This window comes from Orycteropus afer, unplaced genomic scaffold, assembly GCF_000298275.1.
Source record: "Orycteropus afer afer isolate SDZICR_OR568_19922 unplaced genomic scaffold, OryAfe1.0 scaffold00085, whole genome shotgun sequence".
Classification (NCBI taxonomy): Eukaryota; Metazoa; Chordata; class Mammalia; order Tubulidentata; family Orycteropodidae; genus Orycteropus; species Orycteropus afer.
This window is the reverse complement of record NW_006921672.1, coordinates 3,581,509-3,605,054: the sequence shown is the minus strand read 5'-3', so window position 1 is coordinate 3,605,054 and position 23,546 is coordinate 3,581,509. Positions and strand designations below refer to the sequence as shown.

The 23,546-nt window shown below is 55.3% G+C and overlaps 1 protein-coding gene across 1 annotated transcript in view; it reads left to right on the top strand.

Annotated features, from left to right (window-relative positions):
- CACNA1G (calcium voltage-gated channel subunit alpha1 G) overlaps nt 1–23,546 on the top strand; it is a 68,470-nt gene that overhangs the window by 36,599 nt on the left and 8,325 nt on the right. The window contains exons 14-32 of the mRNA XM_007941877.1: nt 1,445–1,513; nt 2,972–3,056; nt 3,140–3,333; nt 4,310–4,741; nt 5,636–5,736; nt 5,970–6,093; nt 7,950–8,018; nt 8,173–8,357; nt 8,764–8,890; nt 10,701–10,826; nt 12,242–12,331; nt 13,002–13,194; nt 15,070–15,123; nt 20,071–20,222; nt 21,399–21,508; nt 22,600–22,733; nt 23,017–23,087; nt 23,239–23,317; nt 23,414–23,535. Coding sequence (XP_007940068.1) covers nt 1,445–1,513; nt 2,972–3,056; nt 3,140–3,333; nt 4,310–4,741; nt 5,636–5,736; nt 5,970–6,093; nt 7,950–8,018; nt 8,173–8,357; nt 8,764–8,890; nt 10,701–10,826; nt 12,242–12,331; nt 13,002–13,194; nt 15,070–15,123; nt 20,071–20,222; nt 21,399–21,508; nt 22,600–22,733; nt 23,017–23,087; nt 23,239–23,317; nt 23,414–23,535 — 2,517 coding nt within the window. The remainder of the gene's footprint in view (nt 1–1,444; nt 1,514–2,971; nt 3,057–3,139; nt 3,334–4,309; nt 4,742–5,635; nt 5,737–5,969; nt 6,094–7,949; nt 8,019–8,172; nt 8,358–8,763; nt 8,891–10,700; nt 10,827–12,241; nt 12,332–13,001; nt 13,195–15,069; nt 15,124–20,070; nt 20,223–21,398; nt 21,509–22,599; nt 22,734–23,016; nt 23,088–23,238; nt 23,318–23,413; nt 23,536–23,546) is intronic.

Genomic DNA, 23,546 nt, shown 5'->3' with positions numbered 1-23,546 from the left:
CCCCCCACCACCACCCAGCTCTTCCAGCAAACACCTTGTTAAATTGAGTGCAGCTGAGCTGGCCCTGGTTGCTAGGCAGCAGCCAAGTCTGAGTGTGGGAATGGAGAGCAGCCTGGCCGTCTGGTCTGGCTTGGTCACCCTGGCTTTGCTGGGGGCATGTGGACTTCCTGAGCTTGAGGGGCAGCGACATCCTCCTAAGCCTTCCGAGTAGAAAGTGGCTGTGGGGTGGGGGTCTCACTCAGGGCATGGGGCCATAGAGTGCCGTGCTTCCAGTGGGATGGGCTAGAGAAAGACTTTTAGGATCAACCCCCCCCCTCCATGGGGATGGGCAGCATCCAGGACCTGAGTGTCCTTGTGAGGGGCTGGACCAGCCACTCCTCTGACTTGCTTGTGAGGGCTGAGCATACCTGGGTGGGAGGGATGGTCAACTCTATCGGCCCCTTCCTGTGTGCGCTGCAAGGGGGCCAAGCGCTGGCTCGGAGAGAGGCTCCAGTGTCTGAAAGAGGAGGCTAGTTTTGCTGTTTTGTTTTTTTCACAAATGAGACACCCCACTTCAGAGGAAGAAGTGGTTGCCCCCCTGTCGGCCCAGGCACCCTGCAAAGATGTAGAAGGGGGTGGTGCAGGGCAGGACCTGCTAGGCTGTTGATTTCCTGATCACAGGGGGCAGTGCCCTGAATCCCTGTATATTTATCATGCACACACTTAATTAAATGAACAGGCAGCAGGCCCGGTGTGAGGCCATTAATTGATATTAAACAACATCATAGCCGTCATCCCACTGTTGCTTCCCAAACGGATCAGCCAGATCAATTGTGATTTGAGGGGATGTAGGCTGAGACTGTGAGAAGTGATGAGGCCTGTTTTCGCTTCCTCCCCAGCCTCCGACTTTCATCCACTCCTCCTTCCCACCTTTCCTGCTCATTTTCCAAACCCACTGCCTCAGTGCCAGGGAGAGGCGAGCTGTATCCTGGGCCAGAGACTCGAGGTTGAATCCCAGGTCTACCTCTTGCTCTCTGTGTGACTTGGGGCAGTTCCCTGAACTTCAGCTGCCTAACCTGGAAGATGGTGATGGTAGTCCCTCCTTCCCACCTTTTGAGGATGTGAGCTAGCGTTAGTGAAGCAGTTGGTACTATGCCTGGCATGCCCTCTGTGCATGGCAACTGTTATAATCCAGGTCACTGGGGGGGGGGGGTGTCCGTTGCCTTTCCTGCCCTGTCCCCCATCTCCGTGGCCTTTGCCTTCGCCCTCCAGAATCGTTCTGGCATGAGGGCCTGAGGTGGAATTCTGGAAGGCCTTCCCGTTCCCATTCCTTACTTCCTGTTTCTCTCACTTCCCCTCCTGTTGGGTTGACACCCCTCCTCATCGCCATCCTCTCTCGATGCCCGTGTTTGAAAGCCCGAGCGCCAGTGACAGTGCCCCTCCCCGCCTCCCCCTCTCCCTGTAGGAAATCAGCAAACGGGAAGATGCGAGTGGACAGTTGAGCTGTATTCAGCTGCCTGTCGACTCCCAGGGGGTAGGTACGCCATCCTGAGTCAGCATGCCCCCCTGTGCCCCGTGGGCCCTCTACTTCGCCTCCGTGTTTCTGTGCTCGTTGTCCACGCTCAGCTGCTGTGCAACCTGTGGTCGCCGTGGTGGTCATTAGTGTTGTGAGGTTTGCTTCGATTTTAAGTCCCTTCCCCCTTGAGGACATGGTAGGGTGGGCCTCCTTGTTTCTGCCGCATCCACTCACAAAGGGCACCGTGGTCCCCATCAGACCGGTAGGTCGGCCAGAGAAGGAAGGGACTTAGAATCCTGTGTGTGTATGTGTTTGGTGCCTCGGCATGTGTGGTGTCTCTGCTGGGTCCTGGAGGAGTCTGAGACATCAGGCCTCAGTGAGGTAGTCTGGTGGCTTCAGACCTGCTTGCCATCTCTCTTCCCTTTGCCCTTTGCCGCTTTCCCTGAGTCCCTGTTGGAGACCCCTCAGGCTCCCTCAGCTCAGGACAAGTCTGGAGGATATAGGAATGAGGTATGGCCAGAACGTACCAAAATTTTAAATCACTGCTGAGTCTCTGGCCTCTGAACCACCCAGGACGTCCAGCCAGGTCTATCAGGCCACACTCCTCCTTGGGGTCCCACTTTGAGCCTATGCCCTGCTGTTTCCTGCACTGGCACCAGAATTCGGGGCAAAGCCAGGATTCCTGTGGGACCCCACGGTGCTGTGCGTCCTCAGCAGTCCCCTGGAGATCCCACTTGATAATTAAAGGGCTCATTAGGGATGTAAACTGAGTTAATGAAAAGGATCCCCTGAGATGCCAATTACACAATATTTATGTCCTTATCAAAAGTAGCAATCAAGTATTTTTTAATAACTTCTTAAGGAGAAGTATATAATTACTGGGGAACCTACTGACCTGCTAAGAAGGAAGAAAAATATGTCCCATAGATAGGGAGAGAGGTAAAAATGGGGCCAGGAGGGGGCTGGGGCTTGAGGCAGATGGAGGGAAGAGCAAAGCGGTGTCCTTGGGACTGGTGTCCACTGTGTCTGGAGTCTTTCAATTTCCTTCCAGCGTCCCCAGGTCTGAGGTCCAGGAGAGGGGAGATGTGAAGGGATGGCAGAAGGGCCTCAGTGGCCTTTTGGAATTGAGGTTCTGGTGACCACTTCAGTCAGGTCCCCAGCTCCCTCTGGCCTATATGCTGCCTCACAGCTATCCTTCTACTCTCAGCCAGTCTTGGCATCAGTCCCGGCCAGGCTGGTTGGGCTGTGGGCTCTGGGGTTAGCCGTGGCTTTCTCTGAGGTGTGGCCGGTGGGAGGCAGAGGCATTGGGGCCCTGGGAGGCCATGGGAGGCCCTGCACCGGTGCATGCTCTGTGCCGTAGTTGCTGGTCCGTGGCCTATATGTGGTGTGTGCGTGTGAAGAGAGGGAGACCTTGGCCATCCCGCCATCCCTCTGTCCTGGACAGGTCCCTAATTGCTTGCTGCTCCTTGGTCCTAGGGGGATGCCACCAAGTCTGAGTCGGAGCCCGATTTCTTCTCGCCCAGCCTGGATGGCGATGGGGACAGGAAGAAGCACTTGGCCCGTGAGTATCCATCCTAGGGGTGCAGGCCCAGGGTCTGGGCGGCCCCAGGTGGTCTAGGGTTATCTCCTTCTCTCTCCCTGCAGTGGTGTCCCTGGGAGAGCACCCAGAGCTACGGAGGAGCCTGTTGCCACCTCTCATTATCCACACGGCTGCCACACCCATGTCACTGCCCAAGAGCTCCAGCACTGGCCTGGGCGAGCCACTGGGCCCCACCTCCCGCCGCACCAGCAGCAGCTGGTCCGCAGAGCCTGGGGCGGCTCATGAGATGAAGTCACCGGTAGGGGGTGCATGTTGATGCCATGGTGGGAGATATACAGAGGGCAGGAGGAAGATGGAGGGGGACAAGTCTAAGGGCTGGGCCAGTGGCTGCGGGGGGACTGTGTATGCCTTGACAAACCCCAGGGGAGTCGATGAGGCCTGGCAATGCAGATAGGAGGAGAACTTGTCTCAAGTTCTTGTCCTGAAAAAGAGGGAAAAGATCAGGGTTCTAATCCTGCCTCTTCTGTTCCCTGAGGGACCTTGGGTAAGACTCAACCACTCTGAGCCTCATCTGTACAGTGGGTGCAGGGGATAGTCTCCTACTTCCTTAACCAAAATCAAATCAATTGCTGATCAAGTTACTTCTGACCCATGGTGGCTCCATGTGTGACAGAGTAGAACTATGCTCCATGGGTTGTTAATGGCTGGATTTTGGGAAGTAGATTGCCAGGTCTTTCTTCTGAGGCACCTCTGGCCAGATTTGAACCTGCAGTCTTTCAGCTAGCGGCCAACCATGCTAACCACTTACACCACACCTAATCATAGTAATAGCAAACCCTCACCTAGTTACTGACTCTGGACTACAGTTCTGACCGCTGTGCGTAAGTGTTTATGTGCATCTAATCCTCACAGCAGCCCTGTGAGGTACGTTCCCTTATTGTTCCCATTTTAGAGTCTCAGAGTGAAGTGACTTATCAAAAGTTCTACAGCTAGTAGGTGGCTCTGCCAGGAAGCTGGTGCCTGAGCCCATGCTCTCACTGTGATTTTAATAATGATACTCAACTAATGACAACAGTGAGGTTTAGTAACTTGCCCGAGGTCACACAGTTTGTTGGGGGTGAGCCAGGACCTGAACCCAGGCATCCGAGTCCATGGCTTCTTCTCATGCCTGCTGTGGTGATGGGGAGGCTCACAGCAGATAGGGATGCATATGAGGGGGTGCAGGGCCACAGCCCTGGCTGAGACTCCCCCTCTCCTCTGCTCGCCCTCTAAAGCCAAGCGCCCGTAGCTCCCCGCACAGCCCCTGGAGCGCAGCGAGCAGCTGGACCAGCAGGCGCTCTAGCCGAAACAGCCTTGGCCGCGCACCCAGCCTGAAGCGGAGGAGTCCTAGTGGGGAGCGGCGGTCCCTGTTGTCCGGCGAGGGTCAGGAGAGCCAGGATGAGGAGGACAGCTCAGAGGAGGAGCGGGCCAGTCCAGCGGGCAGTGACCGTCGACACGGGGGGTCCCTGGAGCGGGAAGCCAAGGGCTCTTTTGACCTGCCGGATACCTTGCAGGTGCCTGGGTTGCACCGCACGGCCAGTGGCCGCAGCTCAACCTCAGAGCACCAGGACTGCAACGGCAAGTCAGTCCCAGGGCGCCTGACCCGGGGCCTGCGTTCTGACGACCCCCCACTGGATGGGGACGATGCTGATGATGAAGGCAACCTGGTGAGGCACCTGTGGGCACTGTGACCCCTCAGCCTTGACTTTGAGAGAGATAGGAGCTGTCCTTGCTTGGGGGCAGGGCTGGACAGGCTCCCACTAGGCTTTCAAGGTGCAGAGGAGTTACCATTCCAAGCTCAAGGGACCTCCCTCAGTGGGTGCCCAATTCTAGAAATTGAGCTTCACATAGCCCCTCTCTCCCTCTGCCTGCCCTGCCAAGTGTCAGCTCCTTAGCACATCCAGGGCTGGTGGATATGAAGAGTGTCTGGGCAGATGTGTATGAATCTTTCATGGCCCTCCCCCTGTGACTCAGAAAGACCCATCACTCATCTCTCCAAACTGATGGCCCCCTCCCTGTCCCCTGTTCTCATCTCGACCTCATCACGAGCCTTGACTTCACACCCTGTTCTTACCCACTTACACCTCCTCCAGCCCCCTCTCTACCCCTTTTAGCCCTGGGGATGGGGTACAGGGACCCAGAACTTCAAGGTGAGCACATGAGAAGGGGCCAGTGTCTCTTTGGCCCAGGTGTGTCTTTGAGCAGAGTGTGATGGGTACAATCATTGAAGTGGCTGCCAACCCCAGCAGGGAGGGATGGAGGACAGGCAGGGACTGGGCTGGAGGCAAGGACTGGAAAACTGGAGACTGTTCGGGGGCGGGGGGCGGTAAGCCACAGAAAAATGGAGAGGGTACAGGGGAGAAGGGGGAGATGAAGGAAGCAGGGATGTCTGGGAAAGGAGAGAGGGGCCTTGAGGGAGGTGGGGAGATGATTTTAGGAATCAAGGAAGAGAAGGAGGAGAGCAGAAGGCTGGGCTAGAGGTGGGAGAAGGTGGATGAGTAGTCATAGAGCTGCTGAGATGGAGCGAGATGGCCTGGGCTCTGTGTTTTTTGCTTCCACAGAGCAAAGGGGAACGAATGAGGGCATGGATCCAAGCCAGGCTCCCCACCTGCTGCCGTGAGCGAGACTCTTGGTCAGCTTACATCTTCCCCCCTCAGTCAAAGTAAGTGAGTGAGGCTCTGCCTGCACCCCAACTGCTCTTTCTCACAGGAAGTTATCTGGGCAGGGGCAGGGGTCCTGGAAGTGGTCCACTGAGGTGGGGGGTTGGAAGCGAGAGGTCTGGGCATCGGGGGGTTACGGGTGGGGGACCCAGGCAGGGTAAGAAGCTTCGGGCAATGCCTCTCAGTGCTGCCCCCGCCCTGCCGTCCCCCTCCCTTTGCCTCTGTTCCGGAGCAGGTTCCGCCTCCTGTGCCACCGGATCATCACCCACAAGATGTTTGACCATGTGGTCCTCGTCATCATCTTCCTCAACTGCATCACCATTGCCATGGAGCGCCCCAAAATCGACCCCCACAGTGCTGTGAGTCACCAGGACTGTGTGCACCAGGACTGTTGAGTGCCTACTCTGTGTGGAAACGGTGCCAGGCCCTTCCCGGGTATTTGCACTAACATAGCAAACTAGGGAGGCAAGAGGCCCAGAACTTTCCCTGACCTGCCCGGGGACACAAGGCCAGGGAGGGAAGGAGCCGGGATGTTGTTTCAGCCTCCCTCATTCCAACCCTGGCTCCTGGCACCCTGAGATGCCTCCTGTGTCCCTCCTTTGCCTCAGTTTCCCTTCTGTGATACCCCAGCCCATCTAGGGAGTGGGCCCTGCTCTTACCTGAGTAAAAACCAAGCTCCACCACATACATCCCAGGTTATTTACAGTGAGCACGTTCTTGTGAGCGAGAGGTTTGGTGGTACACATGTGAGTCCCACGTGAGTGTTGGGGTGATGGGCCACGGGATGGGGGACACAGAGGGATTTGGCCCTGTGCAGGCTAAGCATTCTTACAGCCCCTGCTTCTGGCCATGGGTCTCAGGTTCACCCACAATTTGTGCATGGGTGCGGAAGAAGTCCCACCCAGTCTGCCCCGTGGGTGGTGCAGACTGGGAAGAAAAAAGCTACTCTTAGTCCCTCTTGGTCCTGCCAAGTCACAGGCAACTTGGTTTTTAGGAGCCTTCTGCTCAGCTCTCAGCTGTGACCTGTCGATCTTTCTCAGAGGATAAGAGAGACCAGAGACCCAAGTGTCTGGTCACACTGTCCCACACTGCTCAAGGGCCTTACTTCTTTGGGATTGGTCCAGCTGGTTCTGAGGGGTTGTGTCTCCCCAGTCTGGCATTTAAGCCCCTCCCCCTGGCAGTGATTTGGGTCCTGGCAGGATGGGTGGGGTGCCTCTGTTTCCCCTCATGGCTCTTTCACCATTTGTTTGGGGGTTGTCAGAGGTGCCCCTCTTACTGCCGCCCACACTGTTGTTTAGACTTACATCCATTAAGGTGGGCACCAGATGGGCCAGGTGGGGATGGAGGAACCTGAAGAATAGAGAGGCCAACCCGGGAACAGGTGGCTGAAGAAGCTCCGTGCTGGAACACCCCCCTCATCCCACTGTGTCCTCAGGCCCCCAAGGGCTGCTGAGCTGGAGCCTGGGTGGCACAGGAGCAAGGGTGGCTGGTCACACTCACACCCTGGCATCTCTTGCCCAAGGCCCTGCCACAAAGCTCTCCGTCATTGTCTACACTCCTCTCTCCCCACCATCCCACCCAGCTGCTCCGTCTCTGACGCTGTCACAGAGTGGGCTTCTCTCTTCCCTTTCCATGTGTCTCACTCACACTCATAATGTGCCTACTGCCTCTCTCTGTACTCCTCTTGGTTACCTAGAGATGGACTCAGTCCTCAGATCTCAGGGCACTGGGCTACATTCGTCCCACCCTTCCCCAGCCCGTGCCTAAACATGGTGCCTGGGGAGGCATAAGCCATCACAGGCCCCCTGCTTGCCCAGAGAGTCCCTTTTTGGGGCACACCTCAGGAAGCAAAGGCATGGGGCAGGGAGGAAGAGAGGTTGGGGGTTTGAGTCCAAGTTAAGTCCTGCCCGATTTTCAGAAAGGAATCAAGGAATAAGGCCTGAGATAGGGGACTCAAATGACAGCACTGTGGTGGGGTTACTTTGTCCCCTGGCCACATTCAGAAATCTATTCAGGGGCAGAGGTGAGACTGTCCATGGAGGTGCAAGCCATCCAAGGGGGACTTGTCCTGACACGCATACATTTGTGTGTGTTGGGAGGATGGGAGTCATCTTTCTGAGTTGAATATTAAAAGCAACTTCTGTGTGCAGAGCCAGCCTGGCCCAAGGAGGGTAGGGTTTCCTGGTGGGCAACACCTGCCTCCTTTCTGTTATAGGAACGCATCTTCCTGACTCTCTCCAATTACATCTTCACCGCAGTCTTTCTGGCTGAAATGACAGTGAAGGTGATGGGGAGTCGGTGGTGGTTTGGGGCCCTCTGGTTCCTGTGCGGGTAAAGATAGCAGGCCCAGCTGAGGGTGGAAGGGGGTGGCTACAAGTGGGGGACGGGGTCAGGGCTTGCAGGGGAGGATGGCTAGTGATGTGGCTGGTGGTCTCCAGGTGGTGGCGCTGGGCTGGTGCTTCGGAGAGCAGGCGTACCTGCGCAGCAGCTGGAACGTGCTGGATGGGCTGCTGGTGCTCATCTCTGTCATCGACATCCTGGTGTCCATGGTCTCCAACAGCGGCACCAAGATCCTGGGCATGCTGAGGGTGCTGCGGTTGCTGCGCACCCTGCGCCCCCTCAGGTGACCATCCCCCACCAGAATATTCCACCCCAGAAATGTGTCCCCCTCAGGGACACTCCCAACAGCCAGCCCCTCCACAGTGCAGCACAAGCTCTCACGTACCCTGCATCCCGTCCATGACCTCCCGGTTAATCCTCTCTGCTCTCACCCCAGACAGCCTGACTTACGGCCTAGGAAACCTGTGGCTCTTCTCTTCTAGTCTGTCACATGGGGTCACTAGGAGATGAATTGACGGAACAGATTTTCCTCCAAGGAAAGATATGCACTCTCAGTGACTCTCCCAACTTCTTCCCTCTACCAGAGCCCAGAAAGGGGGACCAGGGAGGCAGGCTGGGGCTGGAGAGCAGGAGGCAAGGAAGAGTCAGAGCTGGGGGTGGCACCTCTCACCCTCCCTCTCCCCATCCAGGGTAATCAGCCGAGCACAGGGGCTGAAGCTGGTGGTGGAGACGCTGATGTCCTCCCTGAAGCCCATTGGCAACATCGTGGTCATCTGTTGTGCCTTCTTCATCATTTTTGGCATCCTAGGGGTGCAGGTAAGGAGCTCCGGTGGCACAGTGGTTAAAGTATTCAGCTGCTAACCAAAAGGTAGGTAGTTCATGCCCACCAGCTGCTCCACAGGAGAAAGATGAGGTGGTCTACTTCTGTAAAGATTTACAGCTTTAGAAACCCTATGGTGCAGTTCTACTCTGTCCTATAGACAGACCCTATAGGGTCATGTTCAATCAGAATCAACTCGATGGCAGTGTGGCTTTTAGGGGTACAGGTTTGTGGGAGTCAGCGAAAGCCTGAGTGCCCTCCTCTTGGTCCCTGGGTCCTGAAGCTCAAGCTGCTGCCACTACCTTCATTCCAGCATAATAATAAATAGGGACACTTCCCCTGAGGGCCTGGACCTCAGGCCCCATTGCCTCCTGGGCATTTTTCAGAAAACTAAGAGCCTAGAGCAGGGCCCCCAAGTGGGCCAGGGCCTGGGAGAGGCTGCAGGTCCAGGGTAGCTGCAGGCTGCTGCTCCCGTACCACCCCCTGCAACCCCCCTCTCCCGCAGGAGCTTGAGCTCTGAGGCTGGCCCACAGTCTACTCCGGGATCTCCTCCCTTCCTCCCCTGCTTGAGCTGGGTGGGCTGGATGCCAGGCCTGGGGATCCAGGGCCCAGACAGCTGGGCCAGGTTAGCAGCGTGCTGGCAGGCAGGAAGGTGCAGACCCCAGACAAGGCAGGAAGTGGGGGCTGCTGGGGAACTTGGCCTCCAGCCCAGGGAGGGAACTTGGCTTTGGTGGAGGAAGAGCGGGAGCTGCCTGCAGAATTCAGTGGGTGCCTCAGGGGGCCGGGGAGCCCCTCTACCGTCCTCCAGTACCCTCAGCTCCAGCTATTTCAGCTGCAGGGTAAACAGCTGGCTGTTGAGCAGTGAGAGCTTCTGGGTGGCTGTCCCCTCCTCTCCCCTTCTCTTTCTGGGATGTCCATTCTGCTCTGGGGAAGGGTCTGTTTCCCAACTTCCTAGAAATTCTCTAGCCCCAGGAACTAGGCTGGGGCACATTCACCAGTGGTGTGGTGTCTCTGTGCACCCTCCTCCCCACCATACTACCCAGTGCCTCTTCCCCTCTCTCACTTCCCAGCCTCCTTGGCTCAACAGTGATCGATTGTTGAGCTCAGTCGCAGGGCTTTTTGGGTGGATTTAGGTCTGTCCCTAGGGGCTGAGAGGTGCCTGCTTGCTCAGGCCACTGGCCTTCCCTTCCCTCAAATCCCTTTCCCACCAATAACCATAATCCTCCGGGAGACCTGGGTTGGAATGGAATGAGGGTGAGCTTTCTAATGAAGCAGATCTAGGTCTGAGCCTCTCTCTGCCACCTACTGGTTATATACCCTTCGTGGCAGAATTCCCTCCCCAGAGCCTCGTTACTCCCATCTGTAAAATGGGGATGACAGTAGTGTAGGGTTTCTGATTTAGTAGGTCTGGGGTGAGCCTGAGACATTTCATTTCTAACAAGTTCCCAAATGTTGTTGACGCTGCTGGTCCAGAGAACCCCCTTGGAGAACCTCTGACCTAGCCCTTGGTAGAAAAAGAGTGACTCTTACCTCTTTTCTATCCTTCCCTGTCCCCTGAATACCTTTTCTCCCTTCTCTGAGGCCTCTGGCTCTAAGGAGTCCAGAGGAAGGGGTGTGCCTGCAAGGGAAGTTCCCAGTAGTATCTCCCTGACTTGACTGATCTCAGGCTGAGCACCCACGGTGTGCCCAGAGTGCTTAGGACCCAGTGTGGGGGAGATGGTGCAGGAGCACTGGGCTTCCTGTGGTCACAGTCCACTTCTCTCTGTCTCGGGGGGGGGGGGTGTGCTTCTCCTGCTCCCTGTCCAGCTCTTCAAAGGGAAGTTCTTCGTGTGCCAGGGGGAGGATACCAGGAACATCACCAACAAGTCTGACTGTGCCGAGGCCAGTTACCGGTGGGTTCGGCACAAATACAACTTTGACAACCTTGGCCAGGTGAGCCCCGGGCTATGAGGTGGGGGCGGGGTTGCATGCTCATTTGATTGGAGGAAGTAAGGTGAGGCAAAGATGCCCTCAAGAATTGAACTCAAACCTGTGGCTTCCAGCCAAATAAAAGACAGACATATGAGGTGAACATTTACACTAGGAGAGAACAATCATGGGAGAATAGAAGGGCTGTATATCACAGGGAGACAGCTCAGGGGGCACGAGTGCATGGAGGGAAGGACACAGGGAAGAAGTAACTATGGGGAAGAAGTGGGAGGGGAGATGTTGCATTGTGGTAAATTGTAGTCAATGTCATGAGACAAAGTATGTGAACTGCTATATGGAAAATGAACTTGCTCTGTAAACTTTCACCCAAATCACAACTAAAAAAAAAAAAAGATGCTCTCGGCACCCTGGGTCTTCTCACTACCAACATGCCCTGCAGCTCAGTCTATCCCATAGCACAGGGATGCATGAGCCCACAGGGTCATTAACCCTCCTTAGAGATGAGGAAGGAGTCTGTGGGTGGCGCAGATGGTTAAACACTCAACAATGAGCTGAGGTTGGCGGTTCAAACCCACTCAGTGACGCCTCAGAAGACAGGTCTGGCATATATTTGCTTAGCATGCTGCGGGCATGTTGTTTCCAAAAGATCACAGCCTTGAAAACCGTATGGAGCAGTTCTACTCTGCACACATGGGGTTGCTAGGATCAGAATCCACTCAACAATAGCAAAGAGATAAGGAAACAGGCCCAGAGAGAGTAAGGGGCCTCTGCTCAGGGGTGGAAAGCTGGCATGTAGCAGATACCCACGTCGTCTGTGCCGTGTTGCTTCCTGGTAGAGTAGAGCACCCATGTGGGTTCAGGGACAGGTTGCCTTGGGTGTGTGAATCCTGGCGCCATCATTTGTTAGTCACATGACCTTGGCAGCTAACTGACCAGGGCCTCAGTTATACCACTTGGAGAAGGCGGTTATACTTGGAGGGTGGTAGGAAGGACCCTGTGAGATGCTGAATATATTTGCTTGGCATGCTGCGGGCATGTTGTAAAGACGAGTCAGTCCTGTTCTCACTCCACATTTCCAGAAACAGAGAAATGTAGAAAATGCAGTAACTTATTTGATTTTGCTCATTTGTTTCCCGGCCCCACCCTAGTTGTGGTTTCTGGATTTCTCAGGCTTGGGCCCCTTACCTGCCAGGCTGAGGGAGGGGGTCAAGGATCCCCCACTGCTCCTTCTGGCCTCATCCTTGCCATGGAGTCCTGGAGTAGAGAGTGCTCCTGGGGCACGGTGGAATGTAACTCGAGCCTGACCTCCGAAGGGCTGGGATCCCCCCCAGCTACTGCGAGGAGGTGATTTGGAGGCAGGTAGTAAGTGGTTCAGCCATACGTCCTAGGTTGCTGATGGTCCTTCTCCTTCTCTCCAGGCCCTGATGTCTCTGTTCGTGTTGGCCTCCAAGGATGGCTGGGTGGACATCATGTATGACGGGCTAGATGCTGTGGGTGTGGACCAGCAGGTACAGGGCTGAGGTGGGCAGGGTCCATCTGTGGGCTCAAGTCACTCAGCATGGGCTGACTTCAGGCATGCAGACCCAGGCACTGGACAGGAAGAGAGCAAGGCAGGCTGGCCAGGAATACCAAAGAGGCATTGAGTACTTACAGCGGAGGTTGCAACTGGTGGCCTATGGGTTCAATCTGGACCTGCAACATAATATTTTTTTAACTAGTATTAAGCATTTGAATATTAGTGAATTTAACATAAAGTTACAGATTTGGGCTTGCTTAAGAAAAGCCTCAAGATCAAATCCAATGTACACAAACTATTGAATGTAAAACAAATTTGCTCCGTAAATTTGTACCCAAAGCACGATAAAATTTAAAAAAAAAAAAAGAAAGAAAGAAAAGAAAAGCCTGAAGATCTAGGAATGCTGGGCATTTCCTTAGAGTAGGAGTCAGCTGGAACAAAGAAGCAGCTGCCCTGTTTGGATAGAACATGTACATCTGCTTTGCCACAGTCCCCACCCCTCCCTACTGCCTAACACCAAATCCACAACATTCATTTGCCTCACCTGCTGGGTCCTTGTAGCTGTTTAAGTTTGTAGGGCTTGTTTTAAGGAGCAAGGACTCTGGGGCAGCACCTGAGATAGGACACCCTCAGGCTGATGCCGCCTGCCCTGTTCCCCACAGCCCATCATGAACCACAATCCCTGGATGCTGCTGTACTTCATCTCGTTCCTGCTCATTGTGGCCTTCTTTGTCCTGAACATGTTTGTGGGTGTGGTGGTAGAGAACTTCCACAAGTGTCGGCAGCACCAGGAGGAAGAGGAAGCCCGGCGGCGGGAAGAGAAGCGTCTGCGGAGAATGGAGAAAAAGAGAAGGAGTAAGGAGAAGCAGATGGCTGGTCGGTAGTCTTTCCACATCTCTCTGGGTCGTGCTTGACCTTGGCCTTGTGACTGCAGGGGGCTGGGGGCTGAGGCTGGGGGTAGGGAGAAGGTGCTCCCACCCCCCTCCTCACCTCCTCCCCAGGAGCATGTCTGCCTTTAGAGCCCGCATGAAGCAGACCAGTTCAGCCCTGTGGAGGAGGGGGAGCCACCCCCATGGGGGGCTCCCTGGCTCTCAGCATCATACTCCCCTGATGAGGCCAGGCAGCAGTTGATGCACAGCCTCCTCCAGTTCGGCTCTCAAAGGAGCCTCATGGGAAGGGACTATGAGGGGACATTGCTCTGCGCCTCCATCCAGCTACCCAGGGATTGGCCCACATTCCGGCCTTGCCTCCCTCAGGGTTGGCGAGCCAGTATCTTGACCATGTGCCTGTCTAGTGTCTGTAACTGCTGAGCAAGGCCTTGGTCAAAACCTGCACACGGACAACAGTGCGAGAGAACCAGGCCCACCCTCCCTTCCTCCTTCCCTCTCTCCAACAAAGCAAACTGGCTTCTGACCATCACTTTTTTTTTTTTGCCAAACTGTAAAATATTTCCCCTTCTGGCTCAGAAAAGGTCTGAGGCCACAGGAACTCTAGGCTCATGACTTTCCTTGCCTGGCCTTTGACCCTTCAGCCCCCTCACCTGTAAGCTCTAACACCTTTTGGGTTTGGAGGGGTGAGGCCCCTTTCTATCCCTCCTCAGGCTTTTATGCCACAGGTGGGCCGAGACCAAGTGAAGAGACCCTGAAATCCAGGAAGGACTTTGTTCTCCGGCACATCCACAGGTGTGCCCACACCTGCCTCCTGTCTTGGGGCTCCTGCTCCGTCCGTTTAGCACTCACTCATTTCTGTGACTCTTTCTCTCTCTCAGCCACTGCCCCACCTCTCACTGTCTGTATCAGCGGGTCTTTCCAGGCCTTCGTGTGTCTGTGTGTATCGGCAGGTTTCCCTTGCTTGTTCCCCCCTTTTACAAAGTCTTCCGTGCACGGATGAGGCGTGTGCGGTGCTCTGAGTTTCCCCTTTGGTTTGGTGGTGTGTGAGGACCACCTCATGAGCCAGAGGATGTGGCACCCCTCTGTCCCTGCAGCCCTTGGCACCATCTCCTGCTACCATGTGAGAGGTACCTGGAGTGAGGGGAGAGAGTGTGGGAGCGGGGGCGAGGGTGAGGGAGGGCACCAGGCCAGTGTGAAATAGGGCTGCTGGAGGAGGAGCGTGAAGAGACACTGGCCTTGGGCAGCGGTGGGCAGTGCTGTTCTCTGTTCCATAGCCTCAGCATCCCCACTCCAGCCCCAGGCCTTCTGCTCAGTTGTGGGGTAGGGGTCTTCTGGGCTCTCCCTGTGGCTGGCTGAAGCTGAGCAGGCACACTGCCCCCAGCAGCCTTGCTCTACCCCTGCTCCGCCCACTCTCCACCCCTGCTCCGCCCACTCCACCCATCCTTGCAGTCTGCCACCTTGGCAGAGCTTCTGCACATGGGGGGGGGGGTACTCTTTTGGCAGGAAACACTGGGTCCCTGCCTGACCAGCTGGGTCCCCTTCTGGAGTGTATAGCCAGCTCAGGGGTTGCTGAGGCCATGGCACGGGGAGGACTGGATAGCTGTTCTGAGGACAGCAGCCCACCCCTCCCGCTGCCTCCCCTGAGACCCTGATGAGCTGACAGAATGCTTGTTTGCCTCAAGTGCCCTGTCCCCTGAGTTTGGGGCTGGATGCTCAGAACCAGCCACTGTGCTCAGCCTACTCCATTCCTAGGCAGAATGAGGGGGAGCGAGCTGCTGAGGGGCCCCTGCCCAGCCCACCTGGTCCGGCCAGTGACCAATGTCGTGTTTCGTTCTTTTAGATCTAATGCTGGACGATGTAATTGCTTCCGGCAGCTCAACCAGCGCGGCGCCAGGTACTGCGTCTGTGGTTGTGGGATGCAGGGTATGGCCGGGGGGTGGTCAGGCCTTGCCTGTCCCCCAGGCCCACCTCATGTGTGTGGGCAGGTGCTCTTTGCTCTCTCTCCATGGCTCATTGATTGTATCTTCTTGGGGTGAGGGGTGAGGTCCCAGGGGCAGCGCCCAAGAGGGCAGAAGCTGGGGCAGTAGGCTTCGCGTCATCCCATAGGCCTTCGCTAAACTGGACAGGAGGTGAGGGTCCGGGTAAGCCCCTCCCTCCGACACCTCTTGGAGGACCCACCTTCTCTTCAAAGGCTTCAGGGCCCAGCTTCCAGCCCCCTGCTGCCCTCGCCTGCTCCTCCTCCTTAGGTTATTAGAGCTGCAAATCTCTCCCATCTCCTTTTGTCTGAAGGGGAGACTTTGATCCGAGAGAGCAAGATGAAAGGAGTGGAGAAGGAAAGGATTTGTTTTAAAAATGTGATGATGAATAATTGAGCAGGCTCATTAATAGTCAAGTAATCGTGGTGTCGACGTCATCGCTACAAACAGCAGGAATTGGGAATCAAAGGTCTGAGTTAGCCATGTGCTTCTCCCAAAAAAGCCAAAGATTTGGGAGCAAGTTGGGTCCTTGTCTCTGAGAGCCGTGTCTCTGGGAAGGCCCTCCTGATCTGCCTGCCCTCTCTGGATCCGTTGACCCGATCCCCTGCTTCCCACACATAACCCAGTCCCAGATGGAGGTTCGGAGGATCTGTGATCGGCAGTGGGGCCTGGTTACACCCACCCTCTGATGGCTCCACACTGGTGGTTCCCAGGCTGTCCACCCCCAAGCGTCCCTCTTATCACTGTTCCTCATAGACCCCATGTTTTAAGACTATCTCAAATTCAGAGCACTGCAATGACTTTGTTTCACTATTTTCACTCATCAAAGGTACATCTAACCACCAATCAGGACTTTTGAGCAGCCGAGGGTTACCACACTGAACACTGGCCAAAAAAAAAAAAAAAAGAGAGAGAGAGATTGTTTTTCCATTAAATTAATCTGTGAGATCCTACCAGGTAGATATATAATCTCTTTTAAGTGTTTAGAAATATTGAAAATGCAATTACCCCCACGTGATTATGTTCTCAGAGTGGGCTTCAGGCTGGGAACCACTGGGCTGATTTGAGGCCCTCAGAGGATTGATGTCACCTGTTCCCATGGTGCTGAGTTGTGGTGTTTGGCATTGACAGACAGACACTAGGGGCATAGGAGTCTGTAGTTGATAAGTGCTTGCATCGCCTGGGTCCCTACATCTCTATGTCAGGCTGTATCGCAAATTCCCAATGTGTTAGGAGGGGAGGGGAGGGTGGGAAATAGTGACTTTGTGTTTTCCTCTTTATGGGTCTACTTGGTTTATAGACTGAAGTGCCCCCACATACACACTCACCCCAAAACACCTTCCCTAGCACAGGGCTGCCCACAGAGCCTTCTCCTTGAGGGGGGTGTCACCTGAAGCCACACATGGTCTCAAGAACTCCTCTGGCATATCTACCCAATGCTAAGCACTCCTGCTTCCTCTCCTACTCTACCCCCCATTCTGGGACTTTCCACCAGGCTGCACACCTGCAGTTATCTACAACGATTGCAATCATGAGTGTCACCTTCCCAGGTGAGGACTCAGAGACCCCAAACAGGGACTCAGATCATCCTATACCCCCCACCCCTGGACCTGCAGTTCTGTGTGGTTGACACCAGAGCTGCTGAAAAGTCAGTGTGTGTTCAGAATCACCTGGAGAGTGCAATGAAATGCAGACTCCTGATAGGCATGCTGATAGAATGGTTTGGGGCAGGACCCAAACGTCTGCATTTTTCTCAGCTTCAGGAGATGCTGGTGCACTGGCCTCCCCAGCAGAATGAGGAGGACCAAGTCAAAACCCCCTAGTCTGAGGCTGCTAGAACCAAACCTACTCACAGCAACCCCCTGGTGCTACCACTCCGCTACCCAGGGCTGCTCTCAGCAGGAAGGAGCAGCAACACCCCCAGGGAGAGGCAGAGGAAGAGTCTTGGGTTGTCAGGGAAATGGGCCTGACCAGATGTTGGGTCCAGCACAGCTGCCCAGGTGGAGGTAGAGAAGGGGCTGCTGAGGGATAAGGTCAGCCCCAAGGGGCAGCTTGGCTTCCAGCCCCAGCCCCACTCTCCTCAGACCCTGTGGCATCTACCTCCAGAGTGGCCACTCACCCTCTCTCCTTCCATCAGGCTGGGGCCCAGTGATCAGGCCTGGCCATGGCAGTTGAAGATGTGGCATCTGCCCTGGGGGGCCTGTGTCCCTGGAAGTGACCCCTGCCTTCCAGCTGCTGCCTCCCTGCCAATCTCCTTTGCAAACCCTCTGCCCTGTCCGTGCCTCGGGCTTCCAGGTGACCCCTACTAACTCTGCACCTGTTGCTCTCACCTGCAGCCTTGCTCCTCACCACTCCTAGCTGGAGGCCTGGGCGGTCCTCCGAGTGTCCCTCTCCCGCTGTCTGACTCTGGTATTTTCTCCACCTAAGGCAGCTCATACTGATGGGGGGCAGGGAGATGGGGACAGGGCTACCAACATGCCAGTGACTGCCCTTCCTGGGCTGTGACTGGAACTTCCAGAGCTGCAAACCCGGAATCCAGGCACTTGCCTACAAAACCGAGGTCCGGGGAGCAGCAAGGTGGGGTGGCACCACCCAGCCCCTGACGGCAGGAGCCTTTGGGCAGACCACCTGAGGGTACCTTCTGGGCCTTGTGTCAAAACCCACCTGGTAGCTGGCCGAGGGACACGGCAGGGAGCTCCTAGCTGGTCACTGCCTCCCAGTGTGCTGGATAAGTCACTTTTTGCTGGGTCTCACTCCCTCTGTAAAACAAAGGAGCTGGTGGAGGAAAAGCTGTCAGATTGGCCTTGGTACTCTTGGACCTGCGCTCTCATGAGGGGTTGCTGGCAGCCTCGGCACTTGAGCGGGTGGGGAGCAGGGGTGGAGGGGCATTTGTACTGGCCTCAGTTGCCTGGTGACCCGGTCGCTATGAGCCCTGCCTCTGTTGTCCTGTCCCCCTTCCCTCTGGACCACTTGGAGGAAGGTTCCTGGATGAATCCCAGGCCATTCACCCCTCAGACTCTTGCAGCAAAGCCAGAGGGCAGAAGGAGAGTCGGTTCCATTTGGCCTGGGGTTTCGAGCACAGTCTGGCGGGGGTGACGGGGAGGGGAGAAGCTCCTCCTCCAGCCTCTGCTCTGCACTGTCTCAGCTAATAATGGGGCTAATAAGGAGCCGCTTTTTCTAACCTAATTGTATTCAAACATTTTAGTTAATTCTCCATTCATATTTTAGCATAATGGGATCTCTCGGCATTTATGGAGATTAATGCAGAGGAAAAGTTCCGGCTGCTAAGGCAACACACAGCGACTAGCGCCCTCTGGGTCTTGTGGGTACTGGAGGAAGGAAGAGGCATGGCCTGCCCTTCCACCCTCCATGATCGCTGTGTGGATGACCTGTGGCCCCATGTCCCCTGTCCCAGGCCTCCCCACCCCCGCAGTCCTGGGGGTCAGGAGGTCCACCTCAACAAAGCCACGATTGGCTAGCTCATCTCTGAATTTTAAAAAAGATGGCCTAAGGCACCCCTAAGGCCCACTGGAACTTCTGGAACATTCTGGACTTTCTGCCTCTTGGTCATCCACACCTCAAGGCCAATGCTGGAGAGTGGCCAGGCGGGCCTGAAGCAGGCATCAGCAGGCATGAGGCTCCCGGGCACTCTTCTTCCTTTGGCCTTTGGTGTAGGCCCACCCCAGGCTGCGCCCTGCCTCAGTTTACCTCTGCATGGGAAAGGACATTTATATCTGAACTGGCCGGGGCCTGAGCTTCCTGCTGCCCCTGAGCCAGCCGGCCCCCTGGTACAGGTCTCAGATGCCGCAGCCCTTGCTGGCTGGCTTCTGCCCTAGACCACCTAAGGTGGGGGAAGAGCTGTCTGGGACCTGCGGCTGCTCCAAGCCTCTCGGACCGAAAGCCTCTTCCTTCCTAGTGGCTGCTTGGGAGACCAATCTGTCAACCCCCTTCATAGCTCCCCAGCTTGGCCTGGCCCTTCCTTGGCCCTTAAAAGAGGGCCCCTTACAATCTCCTGCCCCCAGACCTTTTCTGCCTGCTAAAGAGGCCAACCTCCAGACACCATGATTTTTATAACTAAGTGATCCGCTAATTACAAGAGAAATATTATGCTTCTGACAGATCTCAGACAGTGCTTCCAGCCCAGCCTGTGGTCTAAAGCTGCCCTGACACCAGGGACAGGCTGGGCATTGCCTCATTAGAAACTGGGTGAGTTCATCAGGTGTGGCTGTCCCCCTCGGAGTCTGGGATGAGGAGAGCCTAGCCTCCTCCTTTCTGCCCTCCCCTACCTGAGAGGCAGGAGGTGCAGCGCCCCCACCCCAGGCCCTGTGGGTGGGTCAGTGCAGCCAGCCAAGAAGCTGTCCAATTTCCAATCTCCGGTTTTATCTCCAAATCCCAGCTCTGTGTAATCTCTGTTCCCCTCGAGGGGCTGAGCTTGGTGGAGGAGCAAGAGCCTTCGCCTCTCGATTGATGGAGCTTCCTCTGAGCCCAATAAGACTGGTTGTTTTTCATCTTATTGATCCGACCTCACTGCGGGACACTGAGTCAAGAACCTTATGAAGGGCTGCTGGTTTTGGAGGCTGCCTAGGGGAGAGGCTCACCCGGTGTCTAATGTGGAGGGGAGCGATGCATGTCCTGACCCCTCCTATGCCCGAGACTGCAGCCAGTAGAACAGATGCTTGGGGGGGAGACATAAAGAGAGCGCCCCCCCCCCAAAGGCAGTAGTGTGGGGAGGCTGAGGGTGCTGGTGACCCTGGAATGTTTCAGCTCTGGCGTTAGAGGCTGGTGGCTGTGAGGGACAGTGGGTGGAGGGGGTGCCAGGTTCGGTGGCCTGATGGTTGCTCTGTTGTCCTCCCTGGCCCCACCAGAAGCTCAGTGCAAACCATACTACTCAGACTACTCCCGCTTCCGGCTCCTTGTCCACCACTTGTGCACCAGCCACTATCTGGATCTCTTCATCACAGGCGTCATTGGGCTGAATGTGGTCACCATGGCCATGGAGCACTACCAGCAGCCCCAGGTAGGAGCAAGTGACTGGCCATCTGGCCCCATTTGCCTCCAACCATGGGAACCCCAGGAGAACCAGGGCTCCTCTGTATAAGGTGTGTGCTGGGCATGCTAAATGGGTTCTTCTTATATTCCATGCAGCAACTTTTAGAGGTAGGTATCATCTTTGTTTTATAGATTAGGACACTGAGGTCCAGAGAGGTTAGTTAACTTGACCAAGGGCACACAGCTAGGAAGTGGAGGACCTGGTTTATTCATTCAGCAAATATTTGAGTGTCTATTATATTTTGGGGAGCTCTGGTAGCATAGTGGCTAAAGCACTTGACTGCTAACCAGAAGGCTGGCGGTTCAAACCCACCAGCCACTCCTCGGAAGGAAGGTTGGGCAATCCTACTTCCATAGTGATACTGCCTCGGAAACCCAAGGAGGGGTCGCTATGAGTCGGGACCGACTCGACGGCACATAACAACAACATTTATGTTTTGGGCTCTGAGCCCTTGAGGGTGAGAAGGCAGGCCAATGCCTGCTTTTCTGAAATTTAGATTCTAATAAACATCCCAACTCCAGGACTCATGTGTGATCTTGCCACTTCTCCAGTTAGCCTCCCTTGGCTGCCTCCAGGCCTCAGTTTCCCCATCTGTAAAATGAGGCTGACAATACTGTACAAGGGCCCTTCTGAGAGGAGCCCCGGTGGCACAACAGTTAAGTGCTTGGCTGCTAACCAAAAGGTTGCCAGTCCAAACCCTCCCACCAGCTCTGTGGAAGGAAAGACAGCTTTGGGGGGATCTGCTCCCATAAAAATGACAGCTTTGGAAACTATCAGGCAGTTCTACTCTGTCCTATAGGGTCACTATGAGTTGGAATTGACAGCACATAACAATGCTCCTTCTAGCATTCTGTGCCTTCCAGAACATTCTCAAGCTAGGAGACCAACATGTCAACCTCACCACTCTTAGGAGCAGGGCCAAGGAGAGGAATTCTTTAGCACAAGGTTTGGATCATCCATGTGAATGATGACCCCACTCCACCCTGGCATGATGGCCAGTGGGCAGCCATCATGGGGGGCCACTGAGAAGAGTCCCCTCAGACTCACCCTGTCTCCCAGATCTGAGAGTTATGATGGAGGAGGTGGGGCAGGCATCAGTCCTCAGTCTTAGGCGACCCCATATCTTGCTCCCACTCTTGCCAGATCTTGGATGAGGCTCTGAAGATCTGCAACTACATCTTCACCGTCATCTTTGTCTTGGAGTCAGTTTTCAAACTTGTGGCCTTTGGCTTTCGTCGTTTCTTCCAGGATAGGTAACTTAGGGAGGCAAGGGATCTGGGGGAGTGGGAGGAAGGGGTATGTCTCTTGGGGAAACCCAGCAGGATCTAGTGCCTGACGAGCTTGCTTAATTCCCGAGGTCCAGCCCCCCCACTCTAGGTCCCAGCCAGGGCTTTGGTGGTGGTGAGGGGAATCCAGGGCCTGGGAAAAGGGAGGGGGAGGAGGGAACTTGACAAGATAGGACAGAGTCTGGTGCCAGACTGCCTGGAACCGGATTTGAATTCTGGCTCCACCACTTAGTAGCTGATGGACCCTGGGTAAGTCACTTAAACTCTCTGTGCCTCAGTTTCCACATCTGTAAAATGGGAGATGACAATAGCATTCACAACACGAGTTGTAAGGATTATGGATTCCTATTTACAAAGCCTTTAAAACAGTGTTTGGCACATAGTAAACACCACAGATAGATCGAGAGCTCGCTCCAACTCATGGTAACCTTATGTACAAAAGAGCAAAATGTTGTCCAGTCTGACATCATCCTCATGATCTCTGACATGTTTAAGTCCACAGTGGCAGTTACCATACCAGTCCATCTCATCATCAGTCTCTCTCACCCTCAATGACCCTCCACTTCACCCAACTCCTCCAGCAATTAATCCCTCCTGATGGCATGCCCAAAACAAGCAGGTCAGACAGTGTTCTATTATGATTCATAAGGATTTCATTGGCTAATTATCAGAAGTAGATTGTTAGGCTTTGCTTCGCAGTCTCTCTTAGTCTGAAGCTCTGCTGAAACCTGTCCATATGATGGCATAGCTTCCAGTATTACAGCAACATGAAAGCCACCACACTACAACAAACTAACACATGGGTAGTGGAGTCAAAAGCATACAAGTGCTAAATAAAAAAAGCAAATGAATAAAAATCAAGAGCAGAGGCCCATGAGTTCAAGTCCCGGACCTAACTCTGCTGCGCAACCTTAGGTAAGTCACTCCTCTTCTCTGCAGGATGGGGAGGCTGGACTGGCCGACCTCCACCCCCACATCTAGCCCTTGTAGTGTCACAACTGCCACTCCTTTGCAAAGCCCCTCCTCCCACTCAAGGAGCTGTGTCCTGGGCTTTCCAGGTGGAACCAACTGGACCTGGCCATTGTGCTGCTATCTATCATGGGCATCACGCTGGAGGAGATCGAGGTCAATGCTTCGCTGCCCATTAACCCCACCATCATCCGCATCATGAGGGTACTGCGTATCGCCCGAGGTCAGTGCCTACCACATCCCATATCTACCCTCCTGGGGTGACTGTCCCAGGGCAAGACAGCAGCAGTCACCTCTGTGGCTGGCCAGGGACTGGGCAGCTGCTAGTTTTCGCCAGTCTTTCTCCCAGCCTCTGTTGAAGGAGAATGTTAAGGGCTGGGCTGAGCCTGAAGCCATGGCAGCCTGGCTGGGCCACGTTGGTCATCTCAGTAGCCCTAGCCCCGGCACTGGCTCCCCTGTGGCTGGGACCCTGAGGGGCCAGCTCACGCCTCTGTCCTGTTCTGCAGTCCTGAAGCTGCTGAAGATGGCTGTGGGCATGCGGGCGCTGCTGGACACGGTGATGCAGGCTCTGCCCCAGGTAGCTGGAAGGCGGGGGTGGTCCTGTGTGGGGAGCGGAAGTTGCTCTCCAGAGGGGTGGGCCACAGCTTGGGGAGGGGGGCGCTCAGGGCTGTGCTCTGCTAACTGGGAGATCCAGTGGCACTTTTTCCTTTTCTTTTCCTCTTTTCCAGGTGGGGAACCTGGGACTTCTCTTCATGTTGTTGTTTTTCATCTTTGCAGCTCTGGGCGTGGAGCTCTTTGGAGACCTGGGTGAGTTGGGGCAGGGGAGGGTGGAAGAGCCAGGGCGGGACACCGAGGAGCTCCTGGGCTAACCTGGGACTCCTTCCTCCTTTCCTTCTCCCCCAGAGTGTGATGAGACACACCCCTGTGAGGGCCTGGGTCGGCATGCCACCTTTCGGAACTTTGGCATGGCTTTCCTGACCCTATTCCGAGTCTCCACTGGTGACAACTGGAATGGAATTATGAAGGTGAGTGTCCC